The sequence below is a fragment of the Chiloscyllium punctatum genome, chromosome 14 (genome assembly GCF_047496795.1).
Source record: "Chiloscyllium punctatum isolate Juve2018m chromosome 14, sChiPun1.3, whole genome shotgun sequence".
NCBI classification, from domain to species: domain Eukaryota; kingdom Metazoa; phylum Chordata; class Chondrichthyes; order Orectolobiformes; family Hemiscylliidae; genus Chiloscyllium; species Chiloscyllium punctatum.
Window position 1 is genome coordinate 211,560 of NC_092752.1, and position 18,648 is coordinate 230,207.

General features: G+C 43.8%; 1 protein-coding gene across 1 annotated transcript in view; it reads right to left on the reverse strand.

Annotated features, from left to right (window-relative positions):
* Positions 1 to 18,648, reverse strand: part of srp72 (signal recognition particle 72) — an 89,807-nt gene that overhangs the window by 70,453 nt on the left and 706 nt on the right. Inside the window, exons 3-5 of the mRNA XM_072583697.1 lie at positions 17,088 to 17,296; positions 11,643 to 11,786; positions 836 to 947 (exon numbers count right to left, since the gene is read on the reverse strand). Coding sequence (XP_072439798.1) covers positions 836 to 947; positions 11,643 to 11,786; positions 17,088 to 17,296 — 465 coding nt within the window. The remainder of the gene's footprint in view (positions 1 to 835; positions 948 to 11,642; positions 11,787 to 17,087; positions 17,297 to 18,648) is intronic.

Consider the following 18,648-nt stretch of genomic DNA (forward strand, 5'->3'; position numbering starts at 1 on the left):
CAAAATACCATGCAAGAACTGTAACAAACACTACATTGGACAGACAGAAAACTAGCCACCAAGATACATGAACATCAAGTAGCCACAAAACAACATGACCCACTCTCACTAGTATCCTTACATACGGATGAGGAAGGACACCACTTTGACTGGGACAACACATCTATCCGAGGACAAGCCAAACAGAGATAGGCACAAGAGTTCCAAGAAGCATGGCATTCCAACCAGAACTCAAACAACAGATTGACTTGGATCCCATTTACCATTCACTGAGAAGAACCACAGGAAATTGCATCATCACAGGAAATGACATCACCAACCCAAGGAAACCCAAACACGTGACTAGAAAGCCAGCTACACCATCCATGCTTCATCCAGATACTCACTCAAGATGTTACCTAGAATGGTGACGAAACATCTAAAAAAACCTTCCTGCTCAGTGAGCAAACCTCCATCCAGAAAGTTAGCTGAGTTTCTGGATTAATAGTCCAGCAGGAATACAACGTGGCACTACCTCCCCATATTCAAATTCAGTTCATAAATCTGAAATGTAAGACTTGTCTTAGCAATGGTTACCTTGACAACTGTTGATTATCATACAACCCCATCTGATTCACTAATGTCAGTTAGGGAGTGAAGTTTGCTATTCTTATTTGGTTTCATTTTCATTTGACTCCAGAACGACAGCAATGTGGTTAACCCTTCACTGCCCTCTGAAATGACCCATTAAGACAAATCAAACCAATGAGGGAGGGGTAACAAACTCTGGTCTTCCAGTGAATCCCACATCCCATGAAGAGAATTTTAAAACCTTCTTCATGCACAACACCCTTACCTTCAGCTTTCTGAAGCTTAATCATGGCCTGAGGCAGCTTGCCCTCACCAATCAAGGTGCAGGCCACATTGTAACACAGTTCATATGAAGTTTCAGGTAAACCAAAATCGTCCTGTGTAGTAGAACAAAAATATGCTACACTTTTTGATAAATGATAAGTTATAACCATTTAATACAGAGAAATATTGAATTTACTTAAAAAATTGACAAATCAAGTACAGAATTTAAAATCCCATATACAATTACTCAAAATTAGCAGAGTTTCAATATTTGTGGAACTAAAATTGAGACTTCAATGGTATACTGCCACAAAACATCAGTTTTTACCTACCCCATATTGTTCATGCCCAGTGTATCACTTAACATTTCTAAGTTTATTCAGTGATTCTGATGTGCTTTTCTCTGATTACTTGTAAAATAGGAGGAGAAAGAGAGAGAGGAACTTTGGTCATAGAGATATACAGCATGCAAACAAACCAGTCGGTCCAATTTGTCCATGCTGACCAGGTATCCAAGATAAACCTAGTCCCACTTGTCAGCATTTGGCCCATATCCCTCTAAACCCTTCCTATTCATATACCCAATCAGATGCCTTTTAAATGCTGTAATTCTAAAAGCTTCCACCAGTTCCGCTGGCAGTTCCTTCCATGCACACACCACCCTCTGAGGGAAAAAAAGAATCGTTCCTCAGATCCCTTTTAAATCTTTCCCCTCTCACCTTCATTTCAGGCCCTCTAGTTTTGGATTCCCTACCCCAGGAAAAAGACGTCGTCTATTTACCTTATCCATACCCTCATGATTTTATACAACTCAGTCAGGTCACCCTTCAGCCTCCAATGCTCCAGTCAAAGTAGCCCCAGCCTATTCAGCCTCTCCCTATAGCTCAAATCCTCCAACCCTGGCAACATCCTTGTAAATAGTTTCTGAACCCTTTCAAGTTTCACAACATCCTTCCTATAGCAGCGAGACCAGAATTGCACGCAATATTCCAACAATGGCCGAACCAATGTCCTGTACAGCCGCAACATGACCTCCCAACTCCTGTACTCAATACTCTGACCAATAAAGGAAAGCATACCAAATGCCTTCTTCACGATCCTATCTACTTGGGACTCCACTTCCAAGGAACTATGAACCTGCACTCCAAGGTCTCTTTGTTCAGCAACACTGTCTAGTGTATAAGTCTCTTATACACTCTCTTAACTGTATATGTCCTGCCCTAATTTGCCTTCCCAAAATGAAGCAACTCACATAAATGTAAATTAAACTCCATCTGCCACTCCACAGCCCATTGGCACATCTGATCAAGATTCCACCGTACTACATAGAAAAGTACAGCAAAGAACAGGCCCTTTGGCCCACGATGTTGTGCCAAGGTTTAATCCTAATGTAAAATATAGTAACTTAACCGACACACCCTTCAACTCACTGCTATCCATGTGCATGTCCAACAATCGCTTAAATATCGCCAATGACTCTGCTTCCAAGAATTAGATTAGATTCCCTAGAGTGTGGAAACAGGCCCTTCAGCCCAACCAGTCCTCCACACCAACCCAAAAGAGTAACCCACCCAGACCTATTTCCCTCTGAGTGACGCACCTAACACTATGGGCAATTTAGTATGGCCAATTCACCTGATCTGTACATCTTTGGATTGTGGGAGGAAACCCACTCAGACACGGAGAGAATGTGCAAATGCCACACAGTCACCTGAGGTTGGAATCAAACCTGGTGCTGTGAGGCAGCAGTGATAACCACTGAGCACTGTGCCACCCATGAGGTACTGAGGTAATCTTCGCTGTTCACTACAGCTCCAATTTTGGTGTCATCTGCAAACTTACTAACCTTACCTCTTGGGTTCACATCCAAATCATTTACATAAATGATGAAAAGCAGCAGACCCAGCATTAATCCTACAGGCACACCGCTGGTCACAGGCCTCCAGTCTGGAAAAAAGCCCTCCATCACCACCTTGTATCTTCTACCTTTGAGCCAGTTCTGCCTTCAAATTGCTTGTTCTCCCTTTATTCCATGTGATCTAACCTTGAACTTAGCAAGGAAAAGGAGTCAAGAAACATATTAGAACAAATAGCTGACAAGTTCTCAGATCCTGATGGGTTCCTAAGATCGTTGCAGAGACAGTCGATGCATCAGTTTTGATCTTTCAAAATTCTTTACATTCCAACAAAGTCTCATCAGGAATGAAAGTAACCAAAAATTGAATGCTGACTGGGTCAGCATCTATTCCCATTTCTAATTGCCTTTAATGGGGAATAATTAAATGCCTTCTTGAACCATTACAAGGAAGTCCATTTGGTGTGGATACACACCATCACCATAAGGAAGGGTATTCCAGAAGTTTGGATCCAATGACACCAAGCCTCAGGAAAATATTTCCAAGTCAGGATAGCAAGTGACCTGGAGGGAAATGTGCAGCTGGCAGTGTGCTCATTTATCTGTTCTCCTTGTCCTTCCAGATGGCAGTGGAAATGCCTTTGAAAGGTGCTGTCAAAGGAACCTTGGTGAATTCTACAAGTGCATATTGTAGATAGTAGAGGATGTCAATCAAGTGGGCCATTTTGTTCTGGGCAGTGTTAGTCTTCGAGTGTTGTTAGAGTTGCATGTATTCAACTAAGCGCAGAGTATTCTAGCATAGTGCTGACTTGTGCCTTGTGCACTACATTCGGCTTTGGGGTATCAAGTGATGAGTTACTCACTGTGGAATTCCTAGCATCTGAGGAGCTCTTGTCTTGTGATGTTAATAGTGGGAGATTCTGTGACTGTGATGCCATTTAATGTCATTGGATCAAAGTTTGTTTCCACTTTATTGGAAACGGACATTGTGCCTTTAGTGTGGTGCAAATGTTACCTGCCAGTTGTCAACCCAAGAATTTTGTCCAGGTTTTGCTGTTTGGACGTAAACGGTTTTAGTGTCTGAGTCGTCATGAATGCTGCTGATCATTATGCAATGAATACTGAACATCTGAACATTCCCACTCTGACATGATGGGTGTCCTTCATAGAGCAGATGATGGTTTGGTTTCAAACACTATCCTGAGGTAGTCCTGCAGTGCTGTCCCAGAGCTGAGATGACTGCCCACCAATATCCACACCCATCTTCCTTTATGCCAGGTAGAACTAACTGGTGAAGGGATTTCCCCTGATTCCCAGTAACTTAGGTTTTGCTTAAGCCTTTAGATGCCATTCTCACATATAGCATAAAATCACACAGCATGGAAACAGACCCTTTAGTCCAACCTGTTCACGCTGACCAAGTCTCCCAAACTGAATTAGTTCCATTTAAGACTGAATGTCAAGGGCAGTCACTTTCATCTTGTCTGTGGAATTCAGCTCTTTTGTCCATGTTTAAACTAAGGCTAGAATGAGACCAGGACCCGAGTGTCTCTGGTGGAGCCCAAATCAAGTATCAGTGAGCAGGTCACTGCTAAGCAATTACTGCTCAATAGCCTGGTTGTGGACACCTTCCATAACTTACAAACAAAAACAGAAACTGTTGGAAAAATTTAGCAAGTCTTTAGGATCTGTGGAGAGAAAGCACAGTTAGCATTTCAGGTTCAGTGATTCTTCTTCAGAACTGAAGAACTGCGTAAATCAAATTGGCTGAACTCCGGCATCTGTAATGCTGGGGTTCTCCAAAGGAGGTTGAAATGTATCATCCACTCAGCAATTCCAGCTGAGATTACTACAAATGCTTCAGCTTTATCTTTTGCCTTCATGTGTTGGATTCACTCTTTAATAAGAAGGAAGACATATGCGGAGACTCCTCTTTGACTGAGTTGTTTAATTGTCTACCATCATGGAGTAGTGCATATCTTAAAACTGATGTTGATTCTGGAATTGTTTAGCTCTATCACTTGCTGATATGCTGTTTGGCAAACAAGTAACCCTATTGTGTAGCTTCACCAAACTGACATTTTTAGAAGGAGTAGCACCAGGAATACCTAAGTCCTCCTGCACTCTTCATTGAATCCCTGGCCTCATGGTAGAGTCAGATAAGCAGTGGACCATAACGTTGCAGATTATATTGGTGTATAATTCTGATATGGCTAACAGCATTTCATGGACACCCAGTTTTTACCTGCTCTGTTTGAAGTTTATCCCATTTCAGATGGTGATATGCCAAACAATACAATGGAGGGCACGCTCAATATGAAGAAAGGACTTCACTTTACTTAACAGTCAACCTCAAAGCAGGTCTGGAGTTACATGCTGCCCAGAGCAATTTCCTTCAAGGACATAAGGGAATCATTACCTTTGTTTCTATATATTGGCTATAAAGCTTTTCCTGGATGCAATTCTGTATTCTCTCTCTCATGAACAAACTGAGTGAGTCTAAAAATCCATGGCAGATGAATTAAAATGTGAACAAATGTAAAGTTATTCACCTTAGTAGCAAAAACAGAAAGGCAATTTATGTCAATAAATTGAGAAAGAGGAAGCTGTATTGCGACGTGAGTGGTTTTATACACCAGGTGTGGCAAGTAAACACACAGGTAGTGAAGAAAGGAAATGGTATTTTGGCCTTCGTCGCAAGAGGATTCAAGTACAGAAGCAAGAATATCTTGCTACAATTGTAACGGGTCTTGGTGAGACCATACTTGTGTGCAGTTTTGGTCTCCTTATCAGAGGAAGAATATTTTCCCAATGAGCAAATGAATCAATGGTTTACTAGACTGATTCCTGGGATGGCTGGATTTACGTATTGAGAGACACTATCAGTTAGGACTATATTCACTGTATCTTAGAAGAATGAGGGGCTTCTCACAAAAACTCCTAAAAAATTCCAAGAGGATAAATTGTCCCCAGTGACAAAGGGATCTAAAACCAGGGACCACAGTCTAGGTGGTCTATGTAGAACGGAGGAGGAGGAGGAGTTTCTTCACCCAGTGTGATGAGTCTGCTAAATTACCTGTATCAGAAAGTGGTTGCTGAAGTGTTGACAGTTTTCAAAGTTTCATTTGCCAGTTTTGGCCCATATCCCTCTAAACCCCTCCTATTCATATACTCATCCAGAAGCCTTTTAAATGTTGTAATTGTACCTGCCTCCACCACTTCCTCTGGTAGTTGGTTCCATACATACACAACTCTGAAAAAGTTACCCCTCAGGCCCCTTTGAAATCTTCCCCTTCTCACGTTAAATCTATGCCCTCTAGATTTGGATGCCGCACAATAGGAAAAAGACCTTGACTATCACCAATGATTCTATAGATCTCCAGTGTAGATTCTTCATATAGTGTACCACTACCAACAAGCAACGGGGTTATCTTTCACAATAGGCTTGTGACTGCTTGCTGTGCCTGCCTATACCACACGAGTGACTACCGTCCAAAAACATTCTATTGGCCATAAAGCTCTTTGGGGAAAGGTGCACCTGAGATACAAGACCTTTTATTATTAAACAAAGACAAATCAGTGACCCACAGGATTATATTCTAGTACCTTTAATGCCATAGCCTATTTGAAGGTACTTCAGGGATAAAAGAACAAAACAAGCTCAAAATTAAAGAGGAGATTAGAAGAAACTAAACTGCAGTCTTGTCAATGTTCTGGGAGTTACCAGTGACTATAAATTGAACTGAACTCACCAAATAAACAGTGGCTTCAAGAGCAGGTCAGAGGATAGGAGTAAGTAATATAGCAAATAACTCAGCTCCTGACTCCCCAGAGCCTGTCCACCATTGACAAGACAAAGTCAGGAGTGTGATGGAATACTCCCCATTTGCCTGGAGGGGGACAACTCCAACACACTTGAGAAGCTTGACACTATCCAGGACAAAACAGCTAGCTTTATTGGCATCACATCCATAAACATTCACTCCCTCACTACTGATGCTCAGTAGCAGTGTGTAAACTATCTACAAGATGCACTGCATAAATTTACAAAGGTTCCTTTGACAAAACCTTCCAAACCCACGACCACTTACATATAGAAGGACAAGGGCAGTCAACACATAGGAACACCATGACAAGTTTCCCTCCAAGCCACTCACCATCCTGACTTGGAAATATATCACTGTTCCTTCAGTGTCACTGCGTCAAAGTCTTGGAAACCCACCTTAACAGCATTGTTGCAGCACATGGACCGCAGTGGTTCAAGAGGTCAGTTCACCACTGTAGTAACTGTCACGAGGTCAGCCAGGTGGACCTCAGACGCTCTTAACCCAGTCAAATCAAGGGGCCCTGGTTGACAGACGTAAATAGGATCGTCAAAGGTTCTATTCACTCTGAGAACTGGCTCTGGTGAAGACAAATCAGTGTCAAGTACTATGCACACTTAAATAAAAGGTAACTTGGTGATAGGGTGCAGGCCTGTATGGAGTTTCAGTGATGGCGAGAGAGAAAAAATGTGTCCTGAGGAGATCCACTTGTAACAGTCGTTATGCAGCTGGGGTAAATATTTCTGGAATCATGCTGTTATTTGGGAAGCTTGCCTTGTTCGATCCTGCCTTCGAAGACTGGGCCCAATACATGAAAAGAATGCTTTTCTTTTCAGGTGAATGACTTAGGGCAGATGAAAATCCATGACTAATTCTCCTGACAGGGAGTGGAACTGCAGCTCTTTCAGTTATGAGGAGCCTTACATTTCCTGAGGCACCACAAACTAAAACTCTTAAAAAGAATTGACTGATGTAGATAAGGAATATCACAACAACAATCTTCCTCTAATTCTGGAGACATTATCAGTTTTACTCAGCAGATGGCGAGCCAAGGTAAACAGGGTCAGGATTCTTGACTAGGTTAAGATAACTTGTAGAGGCATGTGCCTTTGTTTAAACCCATAATGAGATGCTAAGAGTCCACTTTGTAATGTGGAATTAATGATGTAGCCGTGCAAAAGCATCTATGAGCTGAAGCCCAAGTGGACTTTAAACAGGCACTATTCACTTCTTTCTTAGCTAGCTGACATTTCCTTGCTTTCCAGACTCATTTACCAGTGGTTTAATTCCATCTGCAAGTCTCTCCCCACTGAACTACTGGTCAGGATTCCCTCCCCTTGTCGACCTAATTTAAATCTATCTCAACAGTGTTAAGAAACCTTCCAGTGAGGATTTTGGTCTTGTTCTGTTCAAACTGTCACAGGGATCAGTGCTTGTAACTCAACTATTTCAATAACTTGAATGAAGGAACCAAATTTATTCTCTTAAAATTTACTGATGACACAAGGAGAGCTGCAAGTTGTTAAAAAGTTGCAAGGAATCAAAAGCATATCAATCGGTTAAGTAAGGGTCAAAGATATGGCTACGGATTACAAAGAATTACTCATGTGGAATAATTAATTATAATGTGGTAAATGTGAAATGATCTATTTTGGCAGGAGCACATTATGTAAATGAGGAGATAGTGCAGAATTCAGAGGTTCAGAGCCATCTGGACATTCTGGCATGAATCATAGAAAAATCAGAATGCAAAAATTGCGGACAATGGCCCATTGAGTCTGCTCGCAAAATGTCCAGATTACAGAGGAGGAAGTACTGGATGTCTTCAAATAGTTAAAGGTGGATAAATCCCCAGGACCTGATCAGGTGTAACCGAGAACTCAGAAGCTAGAGAAGTGATTGCTGGACCTCTGAGATATTTGTATCATCGATAATCACAGGTGATGTGCCAGAAGACTGGAAGCTGGCAAACATGGTGCCACTGTTTAAGAAGGGCGGTAAAGACAAGCAAGGGAACTATAGACCGGTGAGCCTGACCTCAGTGGTGGGCAAGTTGTTGGAGGGAATCCTGAGGGACAGGATGTACATGTATTTGGAGAGGCAAGGACTGATTAGGGATAGTCAACATGGCTTTGTGCATGGGAAATCATGTCTCACAAACTTGATTGAGTTCTTTGAAGAAGTAACAAAGAGGATTGATGAGGGTAGAGCAGTAGATGTGATTTATATGGTCATCAGTAAGGCATTTGACAAGGTTCCCCATGGGAGACTGATTAGCAAGGTTAGCTCTCACGGAATAAAGGGAGAACTAGCTATTTGGATACAGAACTGGCTCAAAGGTAGAAGACAGAGGATGGTGATGGAGGGTTGTTTTTCAGACTGGAGGCCTGTGATCAGTGGAGTGCCACAAGGATCAGTGCTGGGTCCTCTACTTTTTGTCATTTACATAAATGATTTTGATGCAAGCAGCAGAGGTACAGTTAGTAAGTTTGCAGATGACACCAAAATTGAAGGTGTAGTGGACAGCGAAGAAGGTTACCTCAGATTACAACATGGTTTGGACCAGATGGGCCAATGGGCAGAGAAGTGGTAGATGGAGTTTAATTCAGATAAATGCGCTTTGAGAAAGCAAATCTTAGCAGGACTTATACACTTAAATGGTAAGGTCCTCGGGAGTGTTGCTGAACAAAAAGAGAGACCTTGGAGTGCAGGTTCATAGCTCCTTGAAAGTGGAGTCGCAGGTAGATAGGATAGTGAAGGCGGCGTTTGGTATGCTTTCTTTTATTGGTCAGAGTATTGAGTACAGGAGTTGGGAGGTCATGTTGCGGCTGTACAGGACGTTGATTAGGCCACTGTTGGAATATTGCGTGCAATTCTGATCTCCTTCCTACCGGAAAGATGTTGTGAAACTTGAAAGGGTTCAGAAAAGATTTAGAAGGATGCTGCCAGGGTTGGAGGATCTGAGCTACAGGTAGAGGCTGAACAGGCTGGGGCTGTTTTCCCTGGAGTGTCGGAGGCTGAGGGGTGACCTTATAGAGGTTGACAAAATTATGAGGGGCATGGATAGGATAAATAGATAAAGTCTTTTCCCTGGGGTGGGAGAGTCCAGAACTAGAGGGCATAGGTTTAGAGTGAGAGGGGAAAGGTATAAAAGCGACCCAAGGGGCAAGTTTTTCACGCAGAGGTTGGTAAGTGTATGGAATGAGCTGTCAGAGGATGTGGTGGAGGCTGGTACAATTGCAACATTTAAGAGGCATTTGGATACCTACCAGCCTTTCCTTTCACCCTAACAGGAATATACTTTGTCTGGATTCTCATTATCTCATTTCTGAAGGCTTCCCATTTTCCAGCCATACCTTTACCTTGAAACATCTGCCTCCTATCAGCTTTCGAAAGTTCTTGCCTAATACTGTCAAAAGTGGCCTTTCTCCAATTTAGAACTTCAACTTTTAGATCTGGTCTATCCTTTTCCATCACTATTTTAAATCTAATAAAATTATGGTCGCAGGCCCCAAAGTTTTCCCCCACTGACATACCAGTCACCTGCCCTGCCTTATTTCCCAAGAGTAGGTCAATTTTTGCACCTTCTCTAGATAGGTACATCCACATACTGAATCAGAAGATTTTCTTGTGCACACTTAAATTCCTCTCCATCTAAACCCTTAACACGACGTCAGTCCCAGTCATTGTTTGGAAGTTAAAATCCCATACTATAACCACCCTACTATTCTTACAGATAACCGAGATCTCCTTACAAGTTTGTTTCTCAATTTCCCTCGGACTATTAGGGGGTCTATAATACAATCCTAATAAGGTGATCATCTCTTTCTCATTTCTCAGTTCCACCCAAATAAGTTCCCTGGATGTATTTCCAGGAATATCCTCCCTCAGCACAGCTGTAATGCTATCCCTTATCAGAAATGCCACTCCCCCTCCTCTCTTGCCTCCCTTTCTATCCTTCCTGTGGCATTTTTATCCTGTAACATTAAGCTGCCAGTCCTGCCCATCCCTGAGCCATGTTTCTGTAATTGTTATGATATCTCAGTCCCATGCTCCTGACCATGTCCCAATTTCATCTGCCTTCCCTGTTAGGCCACTTGCATTGAAATAAATGCAGTTTAGCTCAGCAGTAACCAGTGACATTTCACGAGTTACTGGTTTCCATCCCAAAGATGCTCCCATTATCCGAAACCTCTGACTTCTATTAGTTAGCCATTCCTCTATCTACACTGATATATTACTAATACTATGGACTCTTTTCAACTAGTCTAAGTAGAGTACATAATTGCTAGCTGTAGAGAACATTGGTGAGACCAAATCTACAGTAGAGCTGATTGAATTGAAATAAAAAAATTTGTAAAGGCTTGCCAGAGTCGATGCTGGAAAAAGTGTTCCCCCTGGCTGTAGTATCATAAACACAGACTCAGTCTTAGTCTTAGATTAAGAAGTTGGCCATCTGTTACTGAGATTAAGAAATATTTCATCACTAAAAGGATAAGGTTTTCTGAAATTCCTTCTCCAAGAGACTTGTGAATGCTCAGTATCGAGCAGGGTTATCTTTCATGATGTAGCCCATTAAAAGGTTTCCATCCAAATTTAAAATCAAGTCATTGAAATACAGCTAAATGGAAGCAACAGATTCTACAAAAAGCTGCTTCTCCAACCACAAGTAGCTTTTCTCCCACATTTGCTTATTGAGCCTCGCAACTGCAAAGCGGGAGTGAAAGACTCTGCAATTAGAGAAACAGCACGCTATGCATAAGTGAGAAATTTCATTTCTGTTTGCACAGCCCTAGTGCATTCTGGGTGATGTAGGCTGTATCTGCTCATGGTCATGCACTTGCTTTCCCGGACCCCTCTCTCTCTCACCTCCTAACGGACTCTAGTAGATAAGATTCCTGGGCAGGCTTGGGAGGATATGAGGCGCAGAAGTTGCAACAAAGCAACATCTGAACTGCTGCAGTCTTATGGTGGACAGGAAGTGAACTCTAACAATTCCACAGCCATCTTGAACTACTCCTGAATGACCAGAGCTCCAAGCAGGTTTGGGTTCAAAGGAAATAACAGAAAGCAATAGCAGATACCAACAAAATGTCTAATAGCTTAATCAACAGAAGATTGACACTTACAGGAAATGAATTTTCCCAGATACTTAAAGCTGCCACAACAGCAGAAAGGTTGGTCTTCCTTTCCTCTTCGTATTCATCTTGAGAGTTCCGAATTAAATCACGATAAACTGATAAACAGTCTTCATAGCGTTCCAACCTATACAACTGAAATAATAAAACCAGTAAATTCACTGACAAACAACTTAGATATACATAGTACCTTTAATGGAATTATTGCAACCCTTTTCTTGGGAACAGTAAAATAGATATGACACTAAGCCACTTAAGGAGATGAGGTTAGGTAAAAACAAAAGTAGATTTTAAATATATCTTAAAGGAAATTAAGTTGGAAGGGTGTAGCGATGTAGGAATTCCAGAGTTTGGGGCTGATGTAACTGAAGGCATGGCCACCAATGGTGTAGAAATAAGACTGAGAATAAACAAAAATGACAGCATGATAGGAATGTTGATAAATTATAAGATTCTGCAATTGGAGGTATTCACACAGATAAAGAGAGGCAAAGTAATGGAGTGATTTTAAAACAAAGAGGAGTTTACAATCAAGACACTGCTCGAGCCACTGCCCATTAGCTAGCACGTGGGTAATAAAGGGATTGGCACTGGCTGTGAGTTAAGACATGGCCAGCAGAGTTTTGGATAATTTCAAACTTATGGGCAGTCAGGAGTGCATTCTAATCATTGGGTTGAGAGGTAATGAAGGCATAGATGAGGGTTTCACCAGCCAGTGGACTGTGACAGTAGTCAAAATCGAACAATCTTAGAAAGATAATAAAATGCAAGCATAGAGATGGCATAAATTAAAAGCTCATTTTCGGATCAAATGTGACACCGAAGATGCAAATAGACTGGCTTAACTTCAGACTGTTGCCAAGAACAGAAATGGAAGTGGTAGTTAGGGAAAGAAATTTGAAGTCACGAAAAGAAAACTTCCATCTTCTCAATATTTAATTGGAGAAAAATGTCAATACATTTGATACTCAATGTTGGATAAACATTCTGGTGATTTTGCAACAGTCAAGAAAGCTATTGGTAAGGGAGAACCGATGTCATCAATGTTATAAAAAATTAATGGCGTGACTTTGTAAGATATTACAAAGGAACAGCATGCAAATGAGAAATAGGCGTGGCCAAAGATTGATGCTTGGGTCCAACAGAGGTAACAATACATGAGCAGGAAGCGAAGTCTCAATGGTTTCCTGGCTAGGATTAGATAGATCGGAGTGGAACCATCTGAGAACAATCACATCCAATTGGATATTAACAGAGAGGCATTGAGGAGGACAGCTTGGTCAACCGTGTCAAAAGCTTCAGGCATGTAGAAATCAGGTGGAATATCACAAGTAGCCCATTGGGAAAGTCTGCAGATACACGAGCCCCACTACTCCCCCAGTCATCTCAAAGAGATTATTTAATTCAAGCGCACAAATGTCCCCAATTTATTCATCCAAATGACTCTGGTTAACAGAAACACTGACCAGGTTTCTGTACTTAGCAAGAACTGATATTTATTTGTAAGAATCAAGTAATAACTACAAGTAAACAACAATAAATTATTAACATACAACTACTGTTGAAACTCTAACGCACTTTAAAATCTCTATATACATAAAAAGATCACACTTCAATAACATCAATCCACAAACTTTGATAAAATGTTTTTGTTCACAGCACGGCACGGTGGCACAGCGGTTAGCACTGCTGCCTCACAGCGCCAGAGACCCGGGTTCAATTCCCGCCTCAGGCGGCTCTCTGTGTGGAGTCTGCACTTCTCCCGTGACTGCGTGGGTTTGCTCCAGGTGCTCCCGTTTCCTCCCACAATCCAAAAATGTGCAGATTAGGTGGATTGGTTACACTAAATTGCCCATAGTGTGAGGTGAAGGGGTAAATGTAGGGGAATGGGTCTGGGTGGGTTGCGCTTCGGCGGGTCAGTGTGGACTAGTTGGGCCGAAGGGCCTGTTCCCACACTAAGTAATCCAATCTACACCCACGTCTTTGATCTCTCTCCTTCAAGTTTATTTCAGTTCTTGCCAGTGACATAGATTTAGCCACTAATTAGGCAGTTTCACACCTCAAGAGAGAAAACCAATTACAAAGTAATGAGTAACATGAGGTCAGGAGAAAGTCAGTGGAAATATTAGTAGCAATAGGATCAAGGGAGCAGCAGTTGGGTCTCATGGTCGAATATGATTATATTGATGGAGCAGGCTTCAAGAGCTCAGTGGTGTACTCCTGCTTATAGCTTCTATGCTAACAAAGCTGCATACTGACTAATATGGCAACATATTATGCCCTGGAATGATTCAACCAGAAATGCAAACAAATTATTTTACATTGCCTTTGATTCTATAGCTCACATAAGAAATTTATAAGTGCTCAAGGAGTTTATGACACTTTCCTAGAATTGCTAATTTATTATGTCCTTAAACTGAGATAACAAATGACACCATAGCTCTATCCCAGTGTCCAGAAGTGGACACTGTTTCCTAAACTTTTTGTTCCACTCTCAGCTCTGACATGGTGACCATGTTAATTTAACCTTGATGTGTGTGAATTATGTTCACTTGCAGAGAATGTCACCTTTTTAACCAGATGACTCAATTTACCTACAGTTAAAACTTTAATTCCTAAAATTGAAAATTACATTTGAACACAAGCTGCAAAAATGTAACACGTAACAAGATATTCACAATCTGAATCATGAACAACCAGTGGATCACAGTGATTCAAGTTGCGGACCCCGTGACACATCACAGAGGGACATCAGGAGATGTCACACCCCTTAGATTAATTACATCAAATTTAGTCTGTGGTCAGGAACAGGAGGGTGTGACTGCAAATGAAGCAGTTACTGGGATCCAGAATTTAGCTCTGGAGGAGTCTTAACCTTGTACACTATGTATAGTGGTCTTATTCACGGTGTGAATGAGGACACATAGCAGGAAGAATGAACAAACTGACCAAAACTGCTGTGGTACAGAGAGCATTTTAATTGTTTTTGCAGGAGGGAAGACAATAACAGAAATGTGGCTGTAATATGGTAAAGTTAGGAAAATACATATTTTTCTCTGATTTTGCTGCTGAGTCATAAAGTCTACCTGACACCAAGGTTAAGGATATCCCCTCTGCACTGCAGTGTGATATGGAGAGGAAGGCAAGGATCCAGTTGTTGTGGTCCATATAAGTTCCAATAACAGACAGTATTGGAAAAAAATATTCTGTTGTGAGCAGTTTGGGCCTAAGCAAAAATTCAGAATCACAAAGGTAATAATCTCAGGAACACTACCCAAGATATGTGGAAATTGGCAATGGATACGTAAGATTACAGGGATAAATATATGGCACAAAAAGTGATGTGAGGGAAACAGGTTCTCATTTATGGGACACCAGTCCTGGGGAAATAGTGAGCTGTTCTGCTGGGTCAGATTTCATTTCAACCATGTAAGGACCAGTGTTCTAGTTGCAGACAGAGCCTTAAGCTTATTATACTGGCTGGTTAATTGAAAGGATTTTTTTCATAAGAAGTCAAAAATAGAGCAAAGGTGCCGGGTAGTCAAGAAGCAATGTTAATTGAAGTGTGGCAGGAAGGGGCAGAAGAGTGGAGGAGAAATTAGAACCAGAGTAAGTAATAATAGCAAAATGTCAAAGCTTAAAGCTCTTTAGTTGAATGCATGCATCATTTGTAACAAGACAGATGAGTCAATGTACAAATAAATATGACTTGCTAACTTTTAGAGATATGGTTGCAGGGTGACCAAGACTAGGAACTTAATATTCAAGGATATTGGACTTGCTAGATAATAAGCAAATGGAAAATTAAGTGATAGAATGCCATTAATAAAGGAAGGCGTTAATGTTGGAGTGAGTAGTAATACAGCACAAAAGACTGCGAGGTGGAATTAGTTTCAGTGGAAGTAAGGACCAGCAAGACAAAGATGACATCTACAGAAACTCCCCTTAAGAGTCGCTCCACTCTAGCAGAAGTATAAATCAGGAAGAAAGGGAAACATGCAAGGGGCACTATAATTGTCATGGGTGATTTTAATCTGCATATGCACTGGACAAATCAGATGGGCAAGTATAACATGGGAGTCAAATTTGTAAAGTGTTTAAGGGAATGTTTTCTTAGAGCAATGCATTATAGAACCTATCTTACCTTACATTATTCTAGACCAAGTAAATGTGTAATGGGGTAGGATAAACAAAAGTCATGTAGTTAACAATCCTCTAGGGAATAATGTTTACATCATGGTAAAATTTCAAATTGAGTTTGAGGGACGGCAACTTGGGTCTTACATCAGTTTTCTCAACATAAATAGCTCAGGAGGTATGAAGAAAGGTGTTGCTGAAAGATACTTATAAAATATACCAAGGGGAAGGTGAGTAGATAAGCTCAGCAGCAGACTTTTAAGCAGGTAAGTCAACACGTAAGTTTTAAAAAAAAAATCATTCCAGTCAAAAAGGAGGACTTGGTGAGAAGGGTGAAGAACTCATGGTTACCAAATGTGGTCAAGGAGAGCACCCATACAAAAACCCATACTTGAACCAAATGACTAAAAAGCAAATAAAGTAGTGAGAAAATTGATGGCGTAAGTACATTGGCAATATAAAAACAAATAAATACTTCTACTAGTTGAAAAAAATAAATTAGCTACAGTGAATGGGAGATCCTTGGAGAATGCAGCTAGGGAACTGATTATGGAGAACAGATAAATGACAGCTAATTTATTTCAAAATTCGGTGGCAATATAAAAACAAACAACAAAAGCTTCTGTCAGTATATAAAAAGTAATTAGCTGAAGTGAACAGACCTTTGGAGAACATAGCTGGGGAACTGAAAATTGAAAATAGGGGAAATGACAGGTAATTTATGCCTACACTGGACATCCAAACACAAGCATGATTGGTTGGAAGTGTCGCTCACTTTCACCATTCAACAGGTAATAACCAAATTGAATCGAGTGGCTTAACTTGCTCCCTTGAAGTCTTATTTTGGTTGCTACATGCAATAAAGTTTAAATCATTGTTTCAATACTTAATTGGTTGTGAGAAAATTTCTTAGTAAGTAGCTGAATTAAAAATAACTTGTGGTGTGTTATCCAGAACAATTTGCACCTACCACATTCCATAAGGGTACATTCCAGATCTTAATCATTGACTATGTAAAACAAGTCCTTTATATCGCAGTGGTTTTTTACTGAATCACCTGGACAAGATGACGATAGATACGTTACCAGACAACCCGAACCATCATAGATCTGACCATCATTTTGTATTGGTCTACTTCAGTAAACTTACGCTTTATTTTCAATATATGCAGCTTACCTTATTTTGACATTTGACTTGAAGTTCAGTGCTTTTAGCAATATTGCCAACTGTAATTACTACAAGTGAGGTAATACATTCACTTCCGCTGGCATTTACCATGTGAGAAAGAAAATTGCATACCACTTGTCCATAAAGCTCCTTTAACTTGTCAGTTTGTTGGTCTATATTTTCAATAGTCTTCAATGCTGTTTCTATTCGGTTCAGTCTATATTCACAGTAAGCCTTTTCAAAGGCAATCACATCACTGAATAAAGAGGAAAACATGAAGAAAACTATGAAGGACTCATTTAGAATTATTTTTGAACTGGTGTACTCAACAGAAAGACAAGATTCCCCTGCTGTAAACAAATAGTGAGGGGGGGGGGGGGGGGTAGAGATCGGGGGGGGGGGGGGGGGGGGGGGGAAGAGAGGGGGGGGGAGGGGAGAGAGGGGGGGGGAGGGGAGAGAGGGGGGGAGGGGAGAGAGGGGGGGGAGGGGAGAGAGGGGGGGGGAGGGGAGAGAGGGGGGGGGAGGGGAGAGAGGGGGGGGGAGGGGAGAGAGGGGGGGGGGGGAGGGGAGAGGAGAGAGGGGGGGGGAGGGGAGAGAGGGGGGGGGAGGGGAGAGAGGGGGGGGGAGGGGAGAGAGGGGGGGGGAGGGGAGAGAGGGGGGGGGAAGGGGAGAGAGGGGGGGGGAAGGGAGAGGGGGGGGGGGAAGGGAGAGGGGGGGGGGAGGGGAGAGGGGGGGGGAGGGGGGGGGGAGGGGAGAGAGGGGGGGGAGGGGAGAGAGGGGGGGGAAGGGAGAGGGGGGGGGGGGAAGGGAGAGGGGGGGGGAGGGGAGAGGGGGGGGGGAGGGGGGGGGGAGGGGAGAGAGGGGGGGGGAGGGGAGAGAGGGGGGGGGGAGGGGAGAGAGGGGGGGGGAGGGGAGAGAGGGGGGGGGAGGGGAGAGAGGGGGGGGAAGGGGAGAGAGGGGGGGGGGAAGGGGAGAGAGGGGGGGGGAAGGGAGAGGGGGGGGGGGAAGGGAGAGGGGGGGGGAGGGGAGAGAGGGGGGGGGGAGGGGAGAGGGGGGGGAGGGGAGAGAGGGGGGGGGGAGGGGAGAGAGGGGGGGGGGAGGGGAGAGGGGGGGGGGGGGAGGGGGGGAGAGAGGGGGGGGGGAGGGGAGAGAGGGGGGGGGGGAGGGGAGAGAGGGGGGGGGGGGAGGGGAGAGAGGGGGGGGGAGGGGAGAGAGGGGGGGGGGGGGGAGGGGAGGAGGGGGGGGGGGGGAGGGGAGAGAGGGGGGGGGGGAGGGGAGGAGGGGGGGGGGGAGGGGGGAGAGGGGGGGGGGGAGGGGGAGGGGGGGGGGGGGGAGGGGAGGGGGGGGGGGGGGGGGGGAGGTGGGGGGGGAGGGGGGGGGAGGGGGGGGGGGGGGGGGGGGGGGGGAGGGGGGGGGTGGGGGGGGTGGGGGGGGAGGGGGGGGGGGTGGGGGGGGGGAGGGGGGGGAGGGGGGGGGAGGGGGGGGGGGGGGGAGGGGGGGGGAGGGGAGGGGGGGGGGGGGGAGGGGGGGGGGGGAGGGGGGGGAGGGGGGGGGAGGGGGAGAGGGGGGGAGGGGGAGAAGGGGGGGGGGAAGGGGGGGGGGAAGGGGGGGGGGAAGGGGGGGGAGGGGGGGAGGGGGGGGAGGGGGAAGGGGGGGGGGAAGGGGGGGGAGGGGGGGAGGGGGGGGAGGGGGG